A 25,444-nucleotide genomic window follows, 5' to 3' on the forward strand; every position below is an offset into this window, starting at 1 on the left:
CAAAACCTAACCCTACAAATAGCACTGTTGGGAGATTTGAAAAGCCACAGTCAGTCAATTAACAATATAATAATACAATTGGCAAAAATATTAATCTTTCATTTACAATCTTTGGGTACAATGAGATTAGAAAGGTCCAGAACTCATGTAAGACATCACAGCACATTTGAAAAATATATATGGCACATGGAAATCAAGAGAGGGTGGTCTACGGAGATAGGTGGGATGGACAGAGTAACTGAGGGCTGGGATTAAAAAATAATCTCTAATAGTTATGACCGAAAACTGCATACATCATGTATACATGAGTACCTTTTAATGTGCAATGTTTATATCAAACTATATTTATGTAATTTAATACTGTATATAAAAATACTATGTTTGCAAAATATATGAATAATGTACACTGAGCAGACAAAACATTAGGAACACCTGCTGTTTCCATGACAGACTGACCAGGTGAATCCAGTGAAAGTTATGATCCCTTATTGAGGTCATTTGTTAAATCCACTTCAAGCAGTGTAGATGAAGGGGAGGAGACAGGTTAAAGAAGGATAACTAAGCTTTTAGACAATTGAGATATGGATTGTGTATGTGTGCCATTCAGATTTAAGTGTCTTTGTACAAGGTATGGTAGTAGATGCCAGGCGCACCAGTTGTGTCAAGAACTGCAACGCTGCTGGGTTTTTCACGCTGAACAGTTTCCCGTGTGTGGTCCACAACCCAAAAGACATCCATCCAACTTGATACAACTGTGGGAAGCATTTGAGTCAACATGAGCCTGTTCTGAGGGCAAAGGGTGGGGTGCAACTCAATTTTAGGAAGGTGTTCCAAATGTTTGGTATACTCAGTGTATACTGTATGTAACAAAATAGCTGTAAAAAAACTCAAATGTAAAACAAAGTTACTGTTTTTTACTTTTTTACTCTATAGATGGGTGGGGGTTGGATGGGTCAATATGTTTAATTTATTTTAAGTATAATAACTATAGAGAGATAGTTCTATGTAGCTGAAACCAGATTTGAAACCAGATTTAAAGTTGGCAAGGCAGCGGGGTTTGAGTAGGTATTGACGAGGATGCTTAAAGCCAACCTCTTCAGGAATGATGGAAGCTGGTTGATGGCATGTTGAAGTTGGCAAGCCAGCGAGGTTTGTGGAGTTTACATTTTTTAAATTTGTATGTTTTATTGAGCCTGTCATAACATTTAGTTTAGTGTCCTGGTTCAGCTTCCTCATATGGGCAAGTCAGAATACCCTAGAGAGTTGTGCAGGTCAGTGGTAAAATTGTAGGGAGAAACCAAAATGCACTCTGAGACATACAAGAGGGGTAAAGGAATAATATATTTTTTAAACTAGCACAGACTGAACCACCAATACGTAATACTGACATTATGATGCAGACTCTGGTCTTTCCCTTACAAAAAAAACCCTACATATTATTTCACGTGGAAAATCACATTACATGAAATTTCACTTGTGAAAACGTGTTTTTGGAACACTTCACATGTGATCAGGTTTTCACATGTGTAGGTTCAATTTTATCACATGTTGCTTTTTGTGTTTTTGAAGAAATTCACAGTTTTTCCGTTAGGGTTATACCTCTTAAAATCAAGAAAGCCATTAACAGTTTTGTACCAGCATCAGTACAGCTTTAAAATATTATTTTTTGGTGTGATTTATGTTTATCTTGTATAGTACGGCTCTAATAGATTTTTGTGACATTTATCTTGTATATACTTTGTTAGCATTTGTATTTGTCATGTGTGAATGTTGCTGTTTATATGTTTACTATACAATTTGATCTTATCCGACTTGCCATAACTGAAGTTCCTTCTGGAAAAATAAATACATAATAATATTTTCTATTCTATACTGAACAAAAATATAAACGCAACATGTAAAGTGTTTGCCCCATGTCCATGAGGTGAAATAAAAGATCCCAGAAATGTTCCATATGCACAAAAAGCTTATTTCTCTCAGATTTTGTGCACAAATGTGTTTACATCCCTGTTAGTGAGCATTTCTCATTTGCCAAGATAATCCATCCACCTAACAGGTGTGGAATATCAAGATTAAACAGCATGATCATTACACAGGTGCACCTTGTGCTGGGGACAATAAAAGGTCACCAAAATGTGCAGCATGGAGCATGCAATTGGCATGCTGATGGCAGGAATGTCCACCAGAGCTGTTTCTAGAGATTTTAATGTTAATTTCTCTACCATAAGCCGCCTCAACACCGTTTGAGAGAATTTGGCAGTATTTCCAACCAGCCTCACAACTGCAGACCACGTGAAACCATGCCAGCCCAGGACCACCACATCCGGCTTCTTCCCGGATTGTCTGAGACCAGCCATCTGGACAGCTGATGATACAGAGGACTATTTCTGTCTGTAATAAAGCCCTTTTGTGGGGAAAAACTAATTCTGATTGGTTGGGCCTGGCCCCCAAGTGGGTGGGCCTATGCCCTCTCCCAGGCCCACCCTTGGCTGCACCCCTGCCCAGTCATGTAAAATACATAGATTAGGGCCTAATTTATTTATTTCAATTGAATGATTTCTTAAGATGAAATGTAACCCAGTAAAATAGATGAAATTGTTGCATGTTGCGTTTATATTTTTGTTCAGTATACATTTATAAAATACCCTCAAAGACTGGGCTAATAACAAAAAAGTTAACAATGAAGCAAATGCATCCCATGGCATTTTCACATGCAAGTAACACTTGATCTACGTGATACATCTGTAGTTCTTAATTAATGATTCAGTGGCAAAATGAGAGTTCAGAGCCAGTGTCCAGAACATTTTGAATGCGGTGTCCAAGGTGGTTTAGGGGGGAACATACCATTTTGAACCTTAACAGTGCCTGTTTAATATGTCAACAACATTTATTGATCTTGAATCGCATCGCAATGTCTGCATATGATTCCAAATCCGCCAGTTGAAAAACGCATTTTCTTATTTCGCCAACGGATCTCCGTCTACCAGCAGGAAACCTAATTTCTTCATTTGATCATCGTTGGCTTTCGTAGGTATGGATGTCATGGCAACTAAATAAACAAATATTTGCCTTCATGATCAAAATGGAGAGAGATTTTCGATGTGATGACTCTGACGAGTGAGGAGCTGGTAAGAGCCTGTCGTCGCGAGTTAATCATTTAAGAGATTTAACTGTACATTTGGTCACATGTAGAAGTTATGCCGTCTTTATATCACTAAATATGCACGTATCGTGTAATGTTGTATTGGTACTCTTGAATAGGATACCCTACTTTTGTTTTCACAGGGGGGTTTAAATCGTCGCGAGAAAAAAGGGGAAAAACGTCACGGGTAGGCGTGTCCGATCATAGGTGTTCAGTCCGAGCATAGAAAATGACGCGTTATGTATCAAAAAGTTACGATCAGTGTAAAAAAAACACAAATTAGCAGAATTTGTCATGAGCCCCTAAAACGGCTGCCTTCCACTGCAGCGCCATCTAAGCATACATGTCCCACACATATGTCCTCTGTCTCGACGAGCAGCACCTGTATTTCTACTAAATAAATGCGTTATGTAATATTTCTGTTTAAATTAAATATTTTTTCCTCTGCCCCTGCTCTGAAAGCGCCTCGTTGTAGCAGCTTAATTTCAATGAAAGTAATGTTTGCAATCATGTCGCGTGAAGCATTGCAATACAACTGTGTCAGGGTGGAACAGTCTATTATTATGACATAGTCCATGGGTGGTTAATGACAGTTGTTTCTACGATTATTTAAAAAAACATGGATTATATTCATATGAAATATATGTATATTTATGGAAAGCAATTATCAATCTATTATTCAGTTGTATGGTATAATTTATTTTCTTGGAGGCCTTTTTTGTCAACAATGTGGCCTCATTAAGGCACTGCATCTCAGTACAAGAGGTGTCACTGTAGTCCCTGGTTCGAATCCAGGCTGCATCACATCCGGCTGTGATTGGGAGGCCCATAGGGCGGCGCACAATTGGCCCAGCATCGTCTGGGTTTGGCTGGTGTAAGCCGTCATTGTAAATAAGAATTTGTTCTTAACTGACCTGCCTATTTAAATAAGGGTTAAATAAAACAAATGTAAAAAATTATTACCCCCCTCCATTTCCTTTGCAACTTTGAAGCTTCAAAGGAAGCACTTCTTCAATGGCTGATGGCAGTGCCATCTGATGGCTATAGTGTAGAAGGGCTGTAAGTCGCTCTGGATAAGAGTGTCTACTAAATGACTAAAATGTAAATTCAGATCCTTTTTCTTGAAGTACCCTTCACCCTGTCACCTGAATGCAGTGTGTCTCAAAGATTAAATGGGTCCTTGGCACAGAGGAAAAGTGCACTTCAGTTAGTATGTATGCCAAATCGCTTACACAAGCACCTGGATGTCAGACTGAGTTGTATACAACAAGTCTACTGTAATGTCGAGGCTAAAGCCAGAAACACTGGGGAGAGGTGGGAGTCTACTCTTGGCTGAATGGACCTTGTCTACAGCAGGGTTCAAAAAGTTCCTATAAAATGTAGGCATAGGACCCTCCAAAGACAAAGTTTTGTTGCCCCATTAGATTTTGTGGAAGTGTAGTAATGAGATGGGAATTAGGCAATTTATGTTCTGCCACAAGTAGCCTAACATTCACAGCCACAAAATTGAGAGTTGACAATAGGCCTACCATGATGGCGCTGACATCAAAGCAAGTTACCTGACTGGTTGTGCATCACGTCACTGAAACTTGCATTTAGTCTACCTGTCCTTACCGGCCGTTTACGGTAGAGATCCTTTGAACGAATTGGGGGCGATGAAACAATGAAGCCCCATTCATTTTCATTGAAGGGAAGAGAGCGGGGACCATTGGGAGCTTGAACAGAGCGGAACTTAAGTTGGGGAAAGCTGAACGTTTGTCGCGTTGCAATTGACCAATCGAAGCTTACTATAGTTTTCCGCCCCTACTGGATTGGCTGTTGATACCTAGCACTACCTAGCCTGCTTGCTAGCACCGACATGAGGGCGAAGCTAGCATGGCTAATCGAATTAACGTGTTCAAAGGATCTCAGCCATCACACTATACAACCGGCAGTCCCCTAGCCAGCTAGCCTCACCCTCATGTGGGTGCTAACAAGCTAGCAATCAAGCTAGGTAGTGATAAGTATCAACAGCCATTGTCAGACAATCCAGAAGAGGTTGGAAGCTATGGTGAGCTTTGATTGGTCACTCGTTCAGTTTTCCCCAACTTTAGTCCAGCCCTGTTCAAATAAAACATTGCTCAAATGTCCCCCGCCCAATCCACAACTCTGAAAAGTGTGAAATTGAGGCCCACAATTCGGGGCATTCCTGCATGTCGGCATTCCTGTCAGGCACTGTTTTCCCGCAGTTCCGTTAAAGACAGCGAGAGCAGGTGTTCGGCAGGCGGGAGCGTAGGACACTGTGTGCTAGCTTAGCCAGCTACTCCTAAAGAGGACTCCGGTACACAACAGGCAGGAGGCGGTGGCGACACCGTGTGCTAACTACCTATCAAGCTAGCTAGCACACAGTGTCACTAACTATCAACCTGGCTAACACACAGTGTCACTTACTATCAAGCTAGCTAGTACATGGGGTGTCGCCCTAGCCTCCTGTGCTAGCGGGAGGCGGGGACGACCAGTAGACAGTGTCCTTCTCCTCTGTCTGTCGGGCATGGTTTACTGCCTTACACAGCAGGCAGAAAGTGGGGGAGAGACCGTGTGCTAGCTAGCAAGCTAGCACAAGGTGTCGTTAACTTAACTAGCCAGCTATCTAGCACATGGTGTCGCCCCAGCCTCCAGCCTGCTGTGCTAGTGGGAGGCGACCGGTAGACAGTGTCCTTCGGTCCTGCCTGTCGGTCACCATTTTCCTGCCAGTCTACCGATGTCACTCCTGCTAGCTAGCAAGGGCGTTTATGCAGGAACCAATGGGGTGCCCGACAGGGGGGTGGTCCTGCAGATGCAGGAATGCCTCGAATGGCGGGTTGCAGTTGCACACTCTTGGCATCTAGCTTTCCTTCCATTGAAAGTGAATGGCTTCAGATGTTTCACCATGGGATGCAACTGTATAGTGTGAAATTAACCAGTGCGACGCCCAGAGGTCAAGAGACAAATTGGAATAATCATGGTGAAAGGCTGTGGCACATTCAATGCCATCTCACACACTCTTGCCTGTATCTAGCTGATCTAGGGTGTAATTATTAGTCCAACAGTTGCAAACAAGTGTTTCTATTTGGACAAATTCAGGTGGATTTATCCCAGTTTCGTTCTGTTTGCTTCTGTTTAAGAAAAGTTTTTCAACAGAATCGGCAGAATGAATACACCGCTGATCACCACCCGTACACACAGTTCACTTTCATAGCATAGCACAGCATAATCACTTTGCTTGTTGTATAATTCCCACTTGCATCTACGCGCTCTCCTCCTCTCACCTTTTCTTTTTGCTTGAGGAATTCAGTGCACAACACAACAGCTGTCTGTGACCAGGCAGAAAAACCTTTCCAAGCCACAGCAGTTATTGTATGAAGGTGTGGCTTGGAAATGTTTTTCTGCCTGGTCACAGACAGCTGTCTGCCTTTCACCACAGCCTACATTGTTGTTAATATCACCATATTAGCTAACGTCATAGTCAACATATCTACTAGAACTAATGTGTTGGTAAACACGCTACAATCATGCAATACAGTTTACAGCAAGCAGTTTAGCAGTTACACTGGCAGGCCCCAGTGGCAATAAATTAATACAACCAGAAGCTTACCTTGACAATAATGAAGAGTTCCATTATTGGCTAGCCAGCTAGCTAACATAAATAGCATTCCTCTCTGTTTGAGCCAGGTGTTTGGGTAGGCTAAATTAGTTAGCTGAATTAGCTAGCTAAGTAAGTGAAAGTAAAAAAAAAAAAAAAAAATACAATGAAATATAGCTAGATCTCTCTCACTCTGCTGCTTTTCCTTACTTTTTGAAGAAATTGATTTGTTAAAAACTGTTCACCTATTGACTTTCTTTTTGAGTCAACTGTAACGGTTATTCTCCTCCTCTTCGTCTGAAAAGGAGGAGTAGGGATTGGACCAAAGCGCAGCGTGGAATGTGGACATAATGAAGTTTAATAAAGTAAAGACGAAACACAAAAACACTTCAACAAACTACAAAATAACAAACGATGTAGACTGACCTGAACAAGAACTTACATAAACACGAAGAACGCATGAAACAGGAACAGACTACCTAAAACGAGCAAACAAACCGAAACAGTCCCGTGTGGTGCAACATACACAGACACAGAAGACAACCACCCACAAACAAACAGTGTGAACAGCCTACCTTTATATGGTTCTCAATCAGATGAAACGTCAAACACCTGTCTCTGATTGAGAACCATATAAGGCTAATTCCCAATGACCTAAACATAGAAACACAAAACATAGAATGCCCACCCCAACTCACGTCCTGACCAACTAAACACATACAAAAATAACAGAAAACAGGTCAAGAACGTGACACTCACCACATTTCATGCACTGCAATTCTAACTAGCTAGCTTTAGCTTATGCTTTCAGTACTAGATTAATTCTCAGATTCTTTGATTGGGTGGACAACATGTCAGTTCATGCTGCAAAAGCTCTGATAGGTTGGAGGACGTCCTCCGGAAGTCACATTAACTGTGCAAGTCTATGGAAGGGGGTGAGAACCATGAACCTTCTAGATTTTGAATTGAAGTCAGTGGTGCTACCCCAGAGAGTGCTGTTGAGGCTACTGTAGACATTCATTGCAAAACAGTGTTTTTTAATCGGTTATTTGGTGACATGTGAATATTATTTAGTTTTATCTAAAAAGTATACAAATTATGAAACATTAAAAAAGTTATGAAATTCCCTGAGTAGGATCGCCACTGCTGTTAGCCTACAATTACCACCTTTTTTAGGAGCATGTATATTGTGTTTAAGCTGAGTTCAAATTGCACAATAACAATGGTGATTATCCATAAATTGACACTTTAACTGCGTATTAATGTCTATTCACAAATATCCTGAAGGTCGCTTTTGGAGATGTGTGGCACGCTGTTTATATTCACGTTAGCCTACTCACAGAATCACTGGCGTTTTTGCGCAACTGTTCCTCCTCTCCAACGACCGAAGATTCTACTACCAGCTCCTCGAAGCATGCAGAGCCGAGAGAGGAGCTCTTCTGATGGGACAGGATTAAATGGGAGACGATGAGCTTCGGGCTGTCATGTCCCGTTAGCTCTGGCTTGCTCGCGGACGCTCTATCAGCCCCCAGTAGCTGATGCAGAGGTTGCCCGGTGCTGCTGCTCCCAGGCGCTCTACCATCGAGGGACTGGTCAACCGGGAAAGGCGTCGGGGTAGAGCAGCAGAGATTGGGCTGTGAGGACGAAAAGAAACGGTCTAACTCTTTCTTTTTCCTTTTAAACATCCATAACCCGGTCTCCTTTTTACTGTCGGGACTGCGACGCCCAGAGCCCAGTTTGGGGCTCAAAAACGGTTTGGTTTTGTCTTGGAAATTCTTCCACATTCTTCGTTGGTATGAAATCGATTCCTGTCCTTTCGCGGCACTATCATCCTTGGGGTTGTCCTCCATAGTGCTAGTACAGCAACCTGCCAGTCTGAGCGCGCAGCTTAGTGAATGTCACCGTTGGCTAATGATAGGCTACAGCAGTACTTCTACTGATCAATTTCCAGCGCCAAGGAGCCGCATTGGCAAAGGGTGTGTGTGTGTGTGTGTATTGTTCTTCGGGAGCGCGTCTTCCCTGAATATGTGCAGTTGAAGTGTGAATTTCATGACAAACGTGGTGTGTAGCTGTCAAACGGTAAAATGATGGAGCGGAAGCCGTTGCGCGTGCTATAATTGTGAAGTTCACACAGGCTGCTTGGACAGAACAACCACATTGGAGACAAGTGACAACAAATAAACATACTATGGCTTTTAATAACTTGTTATGCTTTGGTTGTTACTATTTACACGTTTTTTTGTATTTTCAATATCAATTTCATGTAATGAAGACTGAACATATTAAAAGCTGCGATGCGCCTCCACCTGGTCAACCCATGTCAGTGGGTGTAAATGATCTACATGTCCTGATTGCATTGCATAATTGATGCCATTGATTTGTCTCCCTAGGCAGACAGGTTGCCTTCCACATTAACAATGTCCTAGCAACATATTAGTGATGTTGCCCTAGGTCTGGGATTTCTGATATGCTACAGATTATGTTTAGCATTTTGCAAGAGGTTTGTGTAATGAATATCAGCCTAATAAATGAAGCCTTTTGATGTCTTACCTAATCCTTTCCTCTCTGCTGTCTGAGAGAAAGGCACTCAGATGACCATTTTGGGTGAGCTCCAGAATCATCACATTGAACAGCTGCTGGCTCTCGTTGGAAGATTGCCCTAATCTTGCATTGTGTATCTTTAGCTGTGCTGAAACGCCAACCACGATGCCAGGCACCTTACAGAAAACCTCAATATTGTGTGGAATGTGATTCAATATGCTTTTACGTTCAATTGTCAGTAGGCTTTAAGCAATTTATATTATACCTTATATTACAACTTATATTGCAACTCATGTAAGTAATGTAAGTAATGCTGGTTGTGCGACAGGCATACCCAGTGGAAATATACTATGAATCTCTTTATGTTTCCATCCATTTCTAATGGTTTTGTTAACGTTATTTAAGCATTTTTTACTTCAGGTTTACCATAAATATCCGCTGGTGCAAGCAGATGTTTGCCAGAGGTGCATCTGCTTTTTGTCTTCTGAAGGCCCTAAAAATTGTTTAAAGACTCCAGCCACTCCAGTCATAGACTGTTCTCTCTGCTACCGCACGGCAAGCGGTACCGGAGCATCAAGTCTAGGTCCAAAAGGCTTCTTAACAGCTTCTAATCCCAAGCCATAAGCATGCTGAACAGCTAATCAAATGGCTACCTGGACTATTTGCATTGACCCCCCCCCCCCCCCCTTTTTTTAACGCCGCTGCTACTCGCTGTTTATTATCTATGCATAGTCACTTTGCCCCTACCTACATTTACAAATTACTTTGACCAACCTGTACTCCCGCACATTGACCCGGTACCGGTACCCCCTGTATATAACCTGAGTATTTTATTTTATTGTGTTATTTTTTTATAATATTTTTTACACAAGTTTATTTAGTAAATATTTTCTTAACTCTATTTCTTGAACTGCATCGTTGGTCAAGGGCTTGTAAGTAAGCATTTCACGGTAAGGTCTACACCTGTTGTATTCGGCGCATGTGACTAATACAATATGATTTGATTTGAATTCCTGTAAGATTCCTCATTAACACTTGTCCCTTGGCCTCGTCTCGACTCAACATTAGTGTCTGTATGATCTGGATATCACTCTTCTTGCCTATGTACACAAATCAAGTCAGACAGGGTCGCTCTCTCACTATATCTGTCTGTCTGTCTGTCTGTCTGTCTGTCTGTCTGTCTGTCTGTCTGTCTGTCTGTCTGTCTGTCTGTCTGTCTGTCTGTGATGGACTCAGATAAGATACACTTGTGCTTCCTCACCAAAAGGAGGCTATCGAGGAGGGAAGGACCGTCTTCCATTTGCCTACTAACGAATTGACACACTCCTCGACCCACTCAACCACTTATCGGTTTCCGGGTCACGGAGGAGAGCGGACGGAGGAAAGAAGACAGAGGACGGACTTTTGCCCAAATGAGAAATCCCCCTGTCTTTCCTTCTGTCCCGTTGGAAAATGAACCACCATCTTTAAAGATGGAGTCTGCAGTAGGGGAAACAGTGCCACTGTCCGCCCCATGGCCGTTGTTATTGTTTTTGTTTTGTTGAGAAAGCAGAGGTAAAGAGCATCACACAACGTGGTAAAATGTCCAAGGGGAAAAAATTATCAAATCACATGTGCCGAATCAACAGGTGTTGTACAGTGAAATGCTTACCTACAAGCCCTTAACCAACAATGCAGTTTTAAGACAAATAATGGTTAAGTATAAAATAGATAAGTAAAAAAATGTAAATAAAAGAAACAAATAATTAGAGAGCAGCAGTAAAATAACAATAGCGAGGCTATATACAGGGGGTACCAGTACAGAGTCAATGGTTAGTTGAGGTAATTGAGATAATATGTACATGTAGGTAGAGTTAACGTGACTATGCATAGATAATAAACAGAGAGTAGCAGCAGCATTAAAGAGGGGGGCAATGCAAATAGTCTGGGTAGCCATTTGATTAGCTGTTCAGGAGTCTTATGGCTTGCGGGTAGAAGCTGTAGGCTCTCAAGGCACTGCTTGCCGTGAGATAGCATAGTGGACAGTCCATGACTAGGGTGGCTGGAGTGTTTGACAATTTTTAGGTCCTTCCTCTGACACTGCCTTGTATAGAGGTCATGGATGGCAGGAAGCTTGTCTCCAGTGATGTACTGGGCCGTACGTACTACCCTCTGTAGTGCCTTGCGGTCGGAGGCCAAGCAATTGTCATACCAGGCAGTGATGCAACCAGTCAGGATACTCTCGATGGTGCAGCTGAATACGTTTTTGAGGATCTGAGGACCCATGCCAAATCTTTTCAGTCTCCTGAGGGGGAATAGGCTTTGTCGTGCCCTCTTCATGACTGCCTTGGTGTGTTTGGACCATGATTCTTTGTTGGAGATGTGGACATCAAGGAACTTGAAGTTCTCAACCTGCTCCACTACAGCCCCGTCGATGAGAATGGGTGCGAGCTCAGTCCTCCTTTTCCTGTAGTCCACAATCATCTCCTTTGTCTTGATCACGTTGAAGGAGAGGTTGTTGTCCTGGCACCACACGGTCTCATCGTTGTCAGTGATCAGGCCTACCACTGTTGTGTCATCTGTAAACTTAATGATTGTGTTGGAGTCGTGCCTGGCCATGCAGTTATGAGGGAACAGGGAGTACAGGAGGGGGCTGAGCACGCACCCCTGAGTGGCCCCCGTGTTGAGGATCAACGTGGCGGATGTGTTGTTATCATAAAGTCCAGGATCCAGTTACAGAGGGAGGTATTTAGTCCCAGGGTCCTTAGCTTAGTGATGAGCTTTGAGGGCACCATGGTGTTGAACACTGAGTTGTAGTCAATGAATAGCATTCTCACATAGGTGTTCCTTTTGTACAGGTGAGAATGGGCAGTGTGGAGTGCAATAGAGATAGCATCATCTGTGGATCTGTCTGGAATGAGAGTTTACAGTCTAGCCAGACACCTAGGTATTTATAGTTGTCCACATATTCTAAGTCAGAACCATCCAGAGTAGTGATGCTAGTCGGGCAGGTGGGTGCGGGCAGTGATCAGTTGAAGAGCATTTCGTTTTACTAGCATTGAAGAGCATTTGGAGGCCAAGGAAGGAGTGTTGTATGGCGTTGAAGCTCGTTTGGAGGTTTGTTAACACAGTGTCCAAAGAAGGGCCAGATTGTTTCTTATGATACATTTTTTTACTGTCCTTTTTGATGTGTTATTCGATGCGTTTCTATGGGCTTTAGTAGTAAAGGCCAAAATCTATATTTGAGCAAATTATTTGTATATAAACTCAGCAAAAAAAGAAACGTCCCCTTTCCAGGACCCTGTCTTTCAAAGATAATTCGTAAAAATCCAAATAACCTCACAGATCTTCATTGTAAAGGGTTTAAACACTGTTTCCCATGCTTGTTCAATGAACCATAAACAATTAATGAACATGCACCTGTTGAACGGTCGTTAAGACACTAACCGTTTACAGACGGTAGGCAATTAAGGTCACAGTTATGAAAACTTAGGACACTGAAGAGGCCTTTCTACTGACTCTGAAAAACACCAAAAGAAAGATGCCCAGGGTCCCTGCTCATCTGTGTGAACATGCCTTAGGCATGCTGCAAGGAGGACATGAGGACTGCAGATGTGGCCAGGGCAATATATTTCAATGTCCGTACTGTGAGACGCCTAAGGCAGCGCTACAGGAAGACAGGTTTGACAGTTGATTGTCCTCACAGTGGCAGTCCACGTGTAACAACACCTGCACAGGATCGGTACATCCGAACATCCCACCTGCGGGACAGGTACAGGATGGCAACAACAACTGCCCGAGTTACACCAGGAACGCACAATCCCTCCATCAGTGCTCAGACTGTCCGCAATAGGCTGAGAGAGGCTGGACTGAGGGCTTGTAGGCCTGTTGTAAGTCAGGTCCTCACCAGACATCACCGGCAACAACGTCGCTAGATAGGACTGGCAAAAAGTGCTCTTCACTGACGAGTTGCGGTTTTGTCTCACCAGGGGTGATGGTCGGATTCACGTTTATCGTCGAAGGAATGAGCGTTACACTGAGGCCTGTACTCTGGAGCGGGATCGATTTGGAGGTGGAGGGTCCGTCATGGTCTGGGGCGGTGTGTCACAGCATCATCGGACTGAGCTTGTTGTCATTGCAGGCAATCTCAACGCTGTGCGTTACAGGGATGACATCCTCCTCCCTCATGTGGTACCCTTCCTGCAGGCTCATCCTGACATGACCCTCCAGCATGACAATGCCACCAGCCATACTGCTCGTTCTGTTTGGGATTTCCTGCAAGACAGGAATGTCAGTGTTCTACCATGGCCAGCAAAGAGCCCCGATCTCAATCCCATTGAGCACGTCTGGAAGCTATTGGATCGGAGGGTGAGGGCTAGGGCCATTCCCCCCAGAAATGTCCGGGAACTTGCAGGTGCCTTGGTGGAAGAGTGTGGTAACATCTCACAGCAAGAACTGGCAAATTTGGTGCAGAGGATGAGGAGGAGATTACAAAATTCAGAAAATAGGCCGTTCTTACAGTATTCTCTCTGTACACCAAGTTAGAACCGTTGGATAAATAAAGGTGGCATATAAGCAGACAATAAAAGCTCTTACAATAGTCAATGATGACATTTCTCTAAAACAGGCTATAGGCTACATGTGCACCACAAAGTTATGAGGGGGAAACTTATTTAGGGGTGAGGCACATGGGCTACTAACAGCTTGCTACACAACATACACTTAGTATTACTTTCTTAGCTACAGTATACATATGGCTGTGGTCCAGACCTTGATCAATCATCTGAAGTGGTAGTCCAGCAACATGAGAGTGGGGAGTATAGGAGAGTGAGGTCAGAGACAAAAGAGTGTTAAGTGTCTCTCTACGTGAGTCTATCGATCTCTCTCTCCCTCTCTCTCTCTCCCTCTCCCTCTCCCTCTCTCTCTCTCTCTTTCGCTCCACCGGATCAAGGTGAGTTGATTATACTGCACTGAGCAAAGCCTCACTGAATCTCATTCAGAGCTTATGGCTTATTCCTCATAAGTAAGCAGACATGTTTATGACATTCAATAAACATCAATGAGTTCTGGAACGGTTGCCAATCGTGCTGCTCAGAAGAAGAACTGGCTTACTGTAATAACACAGTTGTGTGTATGAAATAGACAGCTCCAACAGGTAAAAACAGAATAATGCCCTCATGAACACAGCGGACATTGCAAAATTAGTTCAATACCAATGGGTTTTTTATTTTGACCAAATATTTGGCATGACGCTATCTGAAATTAAAACTATAAATTATCACCTAATTGGTATGTGTGTAAGAAAGAGCGAGAGAAGCAATAGGCCAGAACCAGGAATTGACTCCTCTACATGGAACAAGAGAGGTGATAAAGTTAATCAAACTGGCATACTGTCATGCTCAATATTCCCTGAGTTTATCTGCAAGGGCGCAGCCGTGTGATATGGAGTGAGTGCAGCTTGACACATTTGAATGGTTTAACGAGTGATTGTTAATGTAAATGGGTAGTCGTGAGGCATGATGATCTCTAGCAATAGGCCTATCCCACCTCATGTAGGCTATCTGCTGTTCTTGTAAACAAATACAACTTAGAGTGAGTACCAGGTAAACAACAATGTAACATCAGTGGGGTGAGAAAATGAGTTATCATCAATATACATTATGACAGAGAAATGTAATTGTATTATGTCAACCAACTTCCGCTTGCACTGATGTTGGTTGAGGGATGACCACTGCAAAGAAGTGACACCACGTGTCGGAAGAAAATTTGAGAAATATATGTATTTCAAATAGATTAATAATGACTGTTTATTGCAATATAGCCATTATGACACACATTTCCTAAAAAATCTTAAAATGTAAAAAAGTATCCCTAAACCTCTCATCGCTGCTCTCCACAAAGTGCTTCATAACCAGCACAGTGGGAAACCTAGGTGATGACACAATACATTTAGCTCAAGCACTGTTTGTGTTGTTAAAAGTGCTTGACAATATCAATTAAATAACGATAGAGCTATACAGCAGACACTACAGGGATCTGAAAAGAAGCTGCTAGTGTGAGTTCATTCAAGGTAGAGCTTTACATCAATGTTCAAAAGGTGCCTTGTGGTCATAAAGATTTATGTGAACAATTCAATGAATTTGCATATCCCTAGTGGAGTGTTTTCCCCCGCATTGCTGATTATTATCTCGTGCATGGTGAATACACATTTGGGTTATTCATATAAACTGTGTATTTATTTAGGCAACTATAATTGCCTTGCTTGTATAACATTCTAATCTGTCTAAACCAGGGGGTGAGGGCCACAAAAATATGAACTCATTCTGATTGTCCCTAGCCTTTTGGGGGCCTTAAGCGGAATTCTTCTCTTTCTTTAAAGTGGACAGAAATATTTGTAGTGTTAGCTATTTTCCTGCATTTCTACACATTTTGCCATGGGGCGTAGAAAAAATGTTTCCGTTATAAGCAAGATTCATGCAATTCTACACATTATCCATGGGGCGGAGAGAAAATGTTGAAATTGTATAACTCATTTCCTTCAATTCTACACATTTTGCCATAGGGTGGAGAGAAATGTTAGCAATTGTTAACATGATATCTGAGTGAGAGTGACTAACAAAATCAATTCGACCATGATTACTACATGTTTAGACAGCTGGCTAGATTTAGCAATCTAAAAAATGTTAGTTGACATGGGCTAATTGTTGACTCCATGAAACTTTCTGCATGGTTGCCAGAGATAGTCAGTCCAGGGGCCTCATTTATAACCATTGTGTAAATTTAACACTAACGCCCGGACACACCTACAGTGTCATAGAGCTAAATGGTATGCAGCATCATCTGGATGTGTTCAACATCCACCTTCTGCTACCATTTCTGTCAAGCCGTCTACGCACACAGTTTGACGCATACGTTCGTTGAATCCAATATATGCACCACACACAACGCACTGCAACTGCCTCTGCAATGCAATGCTGCAAGGCAAACGCAGCATTACATTGGAAATGAATGTACTTCTGGTGTACCAAATTGCAATAACACTGTTGGTGTGATGCCTCGATCACACCGACAGAGTTTACATTTTGGTACACCAGAAGTACATTCATTTCCAATGGAATGCTGCTTTTGCTTTTCTGCTTTTTCAAATTGTGTGCGTAGACGGCTTGACAGAAATGGTAGCAGAAGGTGAATGTTGAACTTTGGTTGCACACATATCCAGATGATGCTGCGTACTATTTTGCACAATGACTCTGTCGGTGGGATCAAGGCGTGATCGAGGACGTAAATACTGTATCTGCGTGGGCCATTTCTGAAAAGACTGCTCACGCACAAATATATTGAGATTTATAAACATGGAGCACACCATACATATGCATGTTTGTCATTATAAATCAGACCTGTTGTGAAACTGTGCGTGAACGAGCATTATAACTCTGCCTGAAAAACGCCCATCATTCACTTTTTATGGTAACAATAATGCCCTTATTTTCTGTTTACTTTGGAAGTATTGGAATTAGGCTGAGGCAATTTTCTAAAGGAAAGAGCAATGCATGGCGAATTGGATCAAATGTCTATGGAGGGGTTGGCAGAACGTTTTCTTTTGCAGTGACATTAGCTGTATCTAAATGTGTCTGAAAGACTAAAACAATTGCACATTGTTGTGGACCTGTAAACAGATCGTTTAAATTCAGTAATGTTTTGCGTTAACTTTTTCCCAAACCTAAATAGGCTATGCTTCACTGCTTGCGAATTCTGAAACATTGTCTACTCTAAAGTAGACCTACTTACAGTCAGTGGTGGAAAGTACCCAATCGTCATACTTGAGTAAAAGTAAAGAAATCTTAATTGAAAATTACTCAAGTAAAAGTCACCCAGTAAAATATTACTTGAGTAAATTTACTTAAGTATCAAAGTAAATGTAATTGTTAAAATATACTTAAGTATCAAAAGTAAAAGTATAAATCAGTTCAAATTCTTTATATTAAGCAAACCAGACTGCACCATTTTCTTGTTTTTCAGCCAGACATCATTTGCAAATGAAGCATGTGTGTTTAGTGAGATGAAGAACATACACACATCCAGGTGCTTTCCGCAGGTTCTGGAGTTGTACGCAAGCTGGACATCCTATCAGTTCTTTGAGATACATTGGAATAGAAATGGTCAAGATGTCCTGCAGAGGAGGGAACATTGAGAGGGAACTTCTTGAAAGGGAATCTTCCTGGATCCACAGGCTCAACACACTGTCTCCTCTTGGCCTTAATGAGGAGTTTCAATATGTTTCAATATGTCTAAATTGTGTTTTTTTAATCCTAATTGAATATGTGTATGTATATTACTGTAAATATTGATCACATTCCCTGTGTATGATCATATATTTTGATTATTGAATGTTAATATTGTGAAACTATGTTATACATTTTTTACCTCCTGTTTCAGGAAGTGATGTCACTGAGTACTGCCCCTATATATAGAACCTTCCACCCGACCTGGGATATGGATGCCTGATGAAGACCTAAGGGTCGAAACGTTGTTGTAAATAAATATCACCTGAGAGCATGTTTAGTGAGTCCGCCAGATCAGAGGCAGTAGGGTTGACCAGGAATGTTCTCTTGATAAGTATGTGAATTGAACCTTTTTCCTGTCCTGCTAAGCATCCTTAATGTAACGACTACTTTTGGGTGTTAGGAGAAATGTATGGAGTAAAAAGTACATTATTTTCTTTAGGAATGTAGTGAAGTAAAAGTAGGCAAAAATATAAATAGTAAAGTCAAGTACAGATACCCCAAAAAACTACTTAAAGTATTTTGAATTAAGAACTTTACACCACTGCTTACAGTGGTAGTCTACACACTTCAATGCAAAAGATAACCTGTCTGTTCACCTGTTCAGTTCTACTGTATGTTATAAACTGTGCTCCTTTTCTTATGTCAAAACTTGAAATGATAATGTCTAATAGGCACAATGACCGATGCGCATGGTAATTTGTTGTATGGCTACTTCAGGAAGTTGAACTATTCATGGCCAGAAAAGGTGAGGAATTTATTCTGCAAAGGTTAGGAATGGATATACAGTATGTATTATGTTTATAAATGAAATATTGTCTACGAGAAATTTGACATTACAGTATTCAGATGTAATAGCCTACAAACTTCAATGGAAACGGTGAACCGTCTGTTCTACCGTTATACTGCTTTCGGATTGGTACAAATAGAGCTGAATACTTGAACTAGCTTGTCCATTTACTACTGTGAAGTGGCTCCAATTAAATGAGAGATGGGATGAATGGTAGCCTTCTCATAACTTGTTGTAGGCCTATAGGCTATTTAGCTAATATGAAACCATCACAGTCAGAAAAGGTGAGGAATTTATTCTGCAACGATCATGGACATGGAATACATAATAGGAAATAGATGCCTATTACTAATTATTTTAGAATGCAAAGATAAAGTAAATCGTTTTTCGCTCTTCACACTAACAGCAAATGATTGCATCTTGTTATTATATTTAGCTACCTGTTTTTTTGTTATGAATAAGAGTGTCATTATATATTCCTGCACATTCTCGTGTCAGGTTCAGTTTTTATAAATTCCAACTTTTGCTTGAAAACTGGGGCACGGATATTTTGGGGCCTATTTTGTGCATATGCAGCGTTTATATATGGGCCCCAGGTGGGAGTGCTCTGTATTGTAATGGTAAAGACAGCTGTCTTTCCTGTCTCATTCCAGCACTCTCAGGTGTGTTGCCAGCATTGCCAAGCTGTCTGGTGATGTGAGCGCCATGGTGCAGCAGATCATCAGGATCCAACAGGAGGTGTCAGAGGTCAAGTCAGGCCTGGGAGAGAGATTGGGAGAGATGGACACCAAGATGAGAGACTCTGAACAACCGGACTGCTTGTAGGTCACACTCAACCTGACCAAGCACGTCACAAGAAGAGGCATGAAGGTATCTCCCTTTCATTTTATCTTCCTTTACTGAAGGAATCAACGTTTTCTCTTGCTGAATATATAAAGTATAGTATAGGGATGAGGACTGGAGTAAAAACTGAATTTTTGTGCTGGACAAACAGTGAAAGGGGATTTTAGCCTAGTCCACCACTTGGGAGCCAGGCCCAGCCAGTCAGGAGTTTTTCCCCACAAAAGGGCTTTATTACAGACATAAATTCTCTAAAACGATATTGAAGGTGGCTTATGGTAGAGAAATTAACATTAAATTATCTGGTGGACATTCTTGTAGTCAGCATGCCAATTGCACGCTCCCTCAAAACTTGAGACATCTGTGGCATTGTGTTGTGTGACAAAACTGCACATTTTAGAGTGGCCTTTTATTGTCCCCAGCATAATGATCATGCTGTTTAATCAGCTTCTTGATATCACACCTGTCAGGGGGATGGATTATCTTGACAAAAGATAAAATGCTCACAAACAGGGATGTAAAGAAATTTGTGCACAAAAATTGATAGAAATAAGCTTTTTGTAATAAGCATTTTTTGGAACATTAAGTAGTGATGTAGTCAGTGACGTAGTTGCTCTGTGCCAAAAGAGTCCATCATTGGAACCAGACCCTAGTCACTGTTTTGTCAAGGTTCAGGTTTTCCAGACTAGTCCCTGCATGCCCTACTCTCTGGGCAGTAGAGCCGAATTGACACATTATGCCATTCTAATCATGCACACATGCACGTCACTATACAGAGCACACAGCACAAACAACATGTATAGGTCACGCAGGGTCCGGGTTTGAAGTCGCAGTTGTTTGTCTGGACTCTAATTTGCCTCACAAGTGTTGCTGAATATGTTTTCATCCTTTGTGTTTGTGTGCGTTTGTGTGTGTATGGAGCAGGCCCAGGGCCAGAGAAACAGCTGACCTGCACAGCCACATCACAGCTCCTGGAGGCCCAGCAGGCCTTGTCTAGTGCTCTTACAGTAACTCCTCTTAACACACACAACACGGACACTAACCTGTGCAATCCTTTAGAGAAACAACTGAATCATACTGTTTATCGGTAGATGAAGGTAACATCCTCTGGCTCCACAGTGTGAGGGGGACTACGTTGTGGTGTATGAGCTTTGTCTGAAGGTTATTTCATTGAATGCCTCTGTGGTTTCTGTCTGTCTCAGCAGCAGCTGAAACTCAGTGAGAGGGACTGAGCTATTCTGATAGATGCCCTACTCGAGACTGTAACCTAAACCACGAATCAATGATGTACCATCAATGGTACAGCTATAGTTCACAGATGCAGTATTACAAATAGTATCATGCTGTTTTCTACGCAACAGAATATAACAGTAATACATACTGTATTCCACCTAAAACATTGACCTGTTGGTAACTCCATCAAGGCACTCGGTCAAAGCCTCTACATCAAGGAGGCTTGGTCCAAGCAATATAAGATATACAGTAGCTCTCTCCTTGGGAAATGGGAAATGTAAGCCATTATAAGTGAATAGGCAAGATCATTATTTTATGTTTAAGCCCTCTTGTTTTTTTACAATGGTAAGATCTTGTCACTTTACCACTACCCATATGTACATATCTTTCCTTTATTCATCTCATACTGCTGCACATTGACTTGGTACTGGTACCCCGTGTATATAGCCAAGTTATCGTTGCTCTCTGTGTATTTATTGTACATAACTTGGCTATCGTTATTCCTCGTGTTAACCTTCTATTTAATTATTTTTGTTGGGAATAAAAATATTTGATCAGGCCCAAGCAGGTAATCCATCTGTGTCTATTCCGCCATGGCCTGGCTCTGGGAACAGGTCATGAATGAGGCAGAGACTTAGAAAAATACTTCCAGGGTGAGGATCATTGGTAGCTTGAGCACGTCCTGTTGCACAGACCAGCCCCTTCAAACCACTCACACACACGCACGCACACAGACAGACACAGATATATACAAACACAGACACCCTAGAGGCTTCCTCATTGCCTCTTTGTCTAGAGGAAACACTCAATGAGAGTAATGAGGCATCCTGTATTTGAGAAGCTATGGGTTAAGACACAACATCGCATCGTTGAGGCAGCTATATTGAGTCATTGAGAATATTGTGCCACTACTCACAGAAAGCCTTTGTGGAAAGCTAACTGCATATCCAAGGTGACAGCTTTCACTGATCCCGTTTGTTGGGGGACTTTGCTCTGCAACCAACTTTTGGGTTAGTGTGAATGCAGTGGACAGATTGTCACGATCGTGTGGAGGATTGACGGACCAAAACGCAGCAGTAGGAAAATAAGCCATATTCCTTTTAATGAATACGAAGGCAAAACGAAACAAAACACTTACACACTAAACAAAACAAGAAAACGATCGTGAAGCTAATGAACGAAGTGCACACACAGGCTACAAACGTATAACATAGACAATTACCCACATCAAACGAAAGCCTATGGCTACCCTAAATATGGCTCCCAATCAGAGACAACAGAAATCAGCTGTCTCTCATTGGGAACCCATTCAGGTAACCATAGACTCTCCTAGACAACTACACCAACATAGACACAGCTAGACACATGCACTCAACACAAACCCATACACTACACCCAACACCCCCTTTACCATATAACCACCCAAAACCGATAAAACACAAACATTTCCCATGTCACACCCTGACCTAACTAAAATAATAAAGAAAACAAATAATACTAAGGCCAGGACGTGACATAACCCCCCCCTTAAGGTGCGAACTCCGGGCGCACCAGCACACAGTCTAGGGGAGGGTCTGGGTGGGCTTCCTTCCACGGTGGCGGCTCCGGCACTGGTCGTGGTCCCCACCCCACCACAGTCACTAACCGCCTCCGTAGCTTCCTCCAAATGACCCCCCTCCACATTAACCCCACTGAATTAAGGGGCCGTTCCGGACTAAGGGGCAGCTCCGGACTAAAGGGCAGCTCCGGACTAAGGGGCAGCTCCGGACTAAGGGGCAGCTCTGGACTAAGGGGCAGCTCCGGACTAAGGGACAGTACCAGGATAAGGGGCAGCACCAGGATAAGGGGCAGCTCCGGACTGAGGAACGGCAGCTCCGGACTGAGGGACTGCAGCTCCGGACTGAGGGACTGCAGCTCCGGACTGAGGGACGGCAGCTCCGGACAGAGGAACGGCCCATGGCTGGCTGACGGATCTGGCTGCTCATGGCTGGCTGACGGATCTGGCTGCTCCTGTCTGGCTGGCGGCTCTGGCAGATCCTGTCTGGTTGGCGGCTCTGGCAGATCCTGTCTGGTTGGCGGCTCTGGCAGATCCTGTCTGGTTGGCGGCTCTGGCAGATCCTGCCTGGTTGGCGGCTCTGGCAGATCCTGCCTGGTTGGCGGCTCTGGCAGATCCTGTCTGGTTGGCGGCTCTGGCAGATCCTGTCTGGTTGGCGGCTCTGGCAGATCCTGTCTGGTTGGCGGCTCTGGCAGATCCTGTCTGGTTGGCGGCTCTAATGGCTCGGGGCAGACGGATGGCTCAGATGGCGCTGGGTAGACGGATGGCTCAGATGGCGCTGGGTAGACGGATGGCTCAGATGGCGCTGGGTAGACGGATGGCTCAGATGGCGCTGGGTAGACGGGCATTTCAGGCATCGCTGTGCAGACGGCAGACTCTGACCGGCTGAGGCGCACTGTAGGCCTGGTGCGTGGTGCCGGAACTGGTGGTACCGGGCTGGGGACACGCATCTCAGGGCTAGTGCGGGGATAAGGAACAGGGCATACTGGACCCTGGGAGCGCACATTAGGCCTAGTGCGTGGTGCCGGAACTGGTGGTACCGGACTGGGAACACGCATCTCAGGGCTAGTGCGGGGAGCAGCAACAGGGCATACTGGACCCTGGGAGCGCACATTAGGCCTAGTGCGTGGTGCCGGAACTGGTGGTACCGGACTGGGGACACGCATCTCAGGGCTAGTGCGGGGAGCAGCAACAGGACGCACAGGACTCTGGGGACACACAGGAGGCTTGGTGCGTGATTTAGGCACTGGTGGTAAATTCTGTCACGATCGTGTGGAGGATTGACGGACCAAAACGCAGCAGTAGGAAAATAAGCCATATTCCTTTTAATGAATACGAAGGCAAAACGAAACAAAACACTTACACACTAAACAAAACAAGAAAACGATCGTGAAGCTAATGAACGAAGTGCACACACAGGCTACAAACGTATAACATAGACAATTACCCACATCAAACGAAAGCCTATGGCTACCCTAAATATGGCTCCCAATCAGAGACAACAGAAATCAGCTGTCTCTAATTGGGAACCCATTCAGGTAACCATAGACTCTCCTAGACAACTACACCAACATAGACACAGCTAGACACATGCACTCAACACAAACCCATACACTACACCCAACACCCCCTTTACCATATAACCACCCAAAACCGATAAAACACAAACATTTCCCATGTCACACCCTGACCTAACTAAAATAATAAAGAAAACAAATAATACTAAGGCCAGGGCGTGACACAGATGGCTGTCTCTCTCCTCTCCAGTCGACAACGCCTGGTAAAGAATTTCTGTTGAGGAGGCAGTATCTGAGTCCAGCTGAATGAAGTGCTGGCATGCAGGCCAATCAAAACAGTGTGTGTGAAAGGCTGTTACTGAGATGGTCACTGGAATAATTACCCTAGAGAGCCCACTTGGAGCGCCTCCTCCCATCCAAGTGCAGGGCCTGCTAGAAAAACACACTCATGAAATGCTGAAAATCCTTGACACCCAGAACCTTAATTAACAAATGAAGATGTAACAGGCCCTTCCATGGAGCCTTCAAGCACGGAGTTGTTGGAGGCTGATGGTAGGCTCTGTGGCAGACTTACCATTAGGCAAAAAAGGCAACTGCCTCAGGCCTAACATCCAGTGGTGTGTATTCATGGATGACAAGGGAACCCAGGCTTCTCCAAATATTTGACCAATAAAAAAATAACAATTATAAAATCATTTATCTTTCGTCTCTCTGTGTTTTCATAAGAATCTCACCGGAGAAATCATCAGAGAGAGGGAAACAGCACCCCCCCTGTTTCAGTATGTGTAGCCCATGTATCTGATGCTGTCTGGACCAAAAGAGTATGACATAGTGCCGCCCTAGCATTTGATTGATTGATGCCAGCAAGCATTTGGCATGCCTTGATAAAAAATATTTTTAAAAATTAGCCAATCAGCGTTGAGCTGAGCTCAACTGTGGATTGTCCTGGTGCAGCAAAACGCCCCCCAAGGGAGGCCAGTTTGGATTTGGCTTCACACCAGTCAAATCACATCCAAAGCAAAACGTCATTGTCAGAAAAAGGTGTCTGTTTCTGGTCTGCTTGTGTTGTTGTCCTGCAGTAGCCAGCTTGCTAAATCGGCCCTTTCCTAAGCCATGGATAGAGATGGGGATTTGGACTTGTGGTTTTAACTTAATTCCCTGTACAAGCCGATGGTTATGATGGTGATTCTGATATATCCATAAATTCATATGTTGTGCCACTGTCCTGAGATGATTGAAGTTCAATGTAGCCTAGATGTAGACTACTAAGCTCACATTAACTAGCTAGCTAACTTAGCTGGTTCATTGTTGCCCATGCGAGGAAGTTAGGCTAGCAAGCAATTTAGCTAGGTAGACTATGACAACAAAAACTAAAAGCGTATTGTATGACATACACACACATGATACATGCACATTTGTGGCCTGCTGGAGGTCATTTTGCAGGGCTCTGGCAGTGCTCCTCCTTGCACAAAGGCGGAGGTAGCGGTCCTGCTGCTGGGTTGTTGCCCTCCTACGGCCTCCTCCACGTCTCCTGATGTACTGGCCTGTCTCGTGGTAGCGCCTCCATGCTGTGGACACTACGCTGACAGACACAGCAAACCTTCTTGCCACAGCTCGCATTGATGTGCCATCCTGGATGAGCTGCACTACCTGAGCCACTTGTGTGGGTTGTAGACTCCGTCTCATGCTACCACTAGAGTGAAAGCACCGCCAGCATTCAAAAGTGACCAAAACATCAGCCAGGAAGCATAGGAACCTGTAGGAACTGAGAAGTGGTCTGTGGTCACCACCTGCAGAACCACTCCTTTATTGGGGGTGTCTTGCTAATTGCCTATAATTTCTACCTGTTGTCTATTCCATTTGCACAACAGCATGTGAAATGTATTGTCAATCAGTGTTGCTTCCTAAGTGGACAGTTTGATTTCACAGAAGTGTGATTTAATTGGAGTTACATTGTGTTGTTC

At 43.2% G+C, this 25,444-nt stretch overlaps 1 protein-coding gene and 1 long non-coding RNA gene across 2 annotated transcripts; one reads left to right on the forward strand and one right to left on the reverse strand.

Annotated features, from left to right (window-relative positions):
* The first annotated feature begins 3,042 nt into the window (after positions 1-3,042).
* Positions 3,043-21,417, forward strand: LOC129853119 (uncharacterized). Its single transcript, XR_008759082.1, has 3 exons — positions 3,043-3,128; positions 18,989-19,205; positions 20,100-21,417. It is a non-coding gene; the product is annotated as an uncharacterized LOC129853119 (long non-coding RNA).
* Positions 7,875-8,862, reverse strand: zgc:194908 (uncharacterized protein LOC797835 homolog). Its single transcript, XM_055918838.1, has one exon. It carries the CDS (start codon positions 8,591-8,593, stop codon positions 8,066-8,068), a length of 528 nt encoding a protein of 175 aa, XP_055774813.1. The 5' UTR covers positions 8,594-8,862; the 3' UTR covers positions 7,875-8,065.
* Positions 21,418-25,444: the final 4,027 nt, after the last annotated feature.

The sequence above is a fragment of the Salvelinus fontinalis genome, chromosome 4, assembly GCF_029448725.1.
Source record: "Salvelinus fontinalis isolate EN_2023a chromosome 4, ASM2944872v1, whole genome shotgun sequence".
Taxonomy (NCBI): domain Eukaryota; kingdom Metazoa; phylum Chordata; class Actinopteri; order Salmoniformes; family Salmonidae; genus Salvelinus; species Salvelinus fontinalis.

What these genes read in the sequence shown, in the direction of transcription:
- zgc:194908 (XM_055918838.1), bottom strand. Translation starts at nt 8,593, where the DNA reads ATGGAGGACAACCCCAAGGATGATAGTGCCGCGAAAGGACAGGAATCG.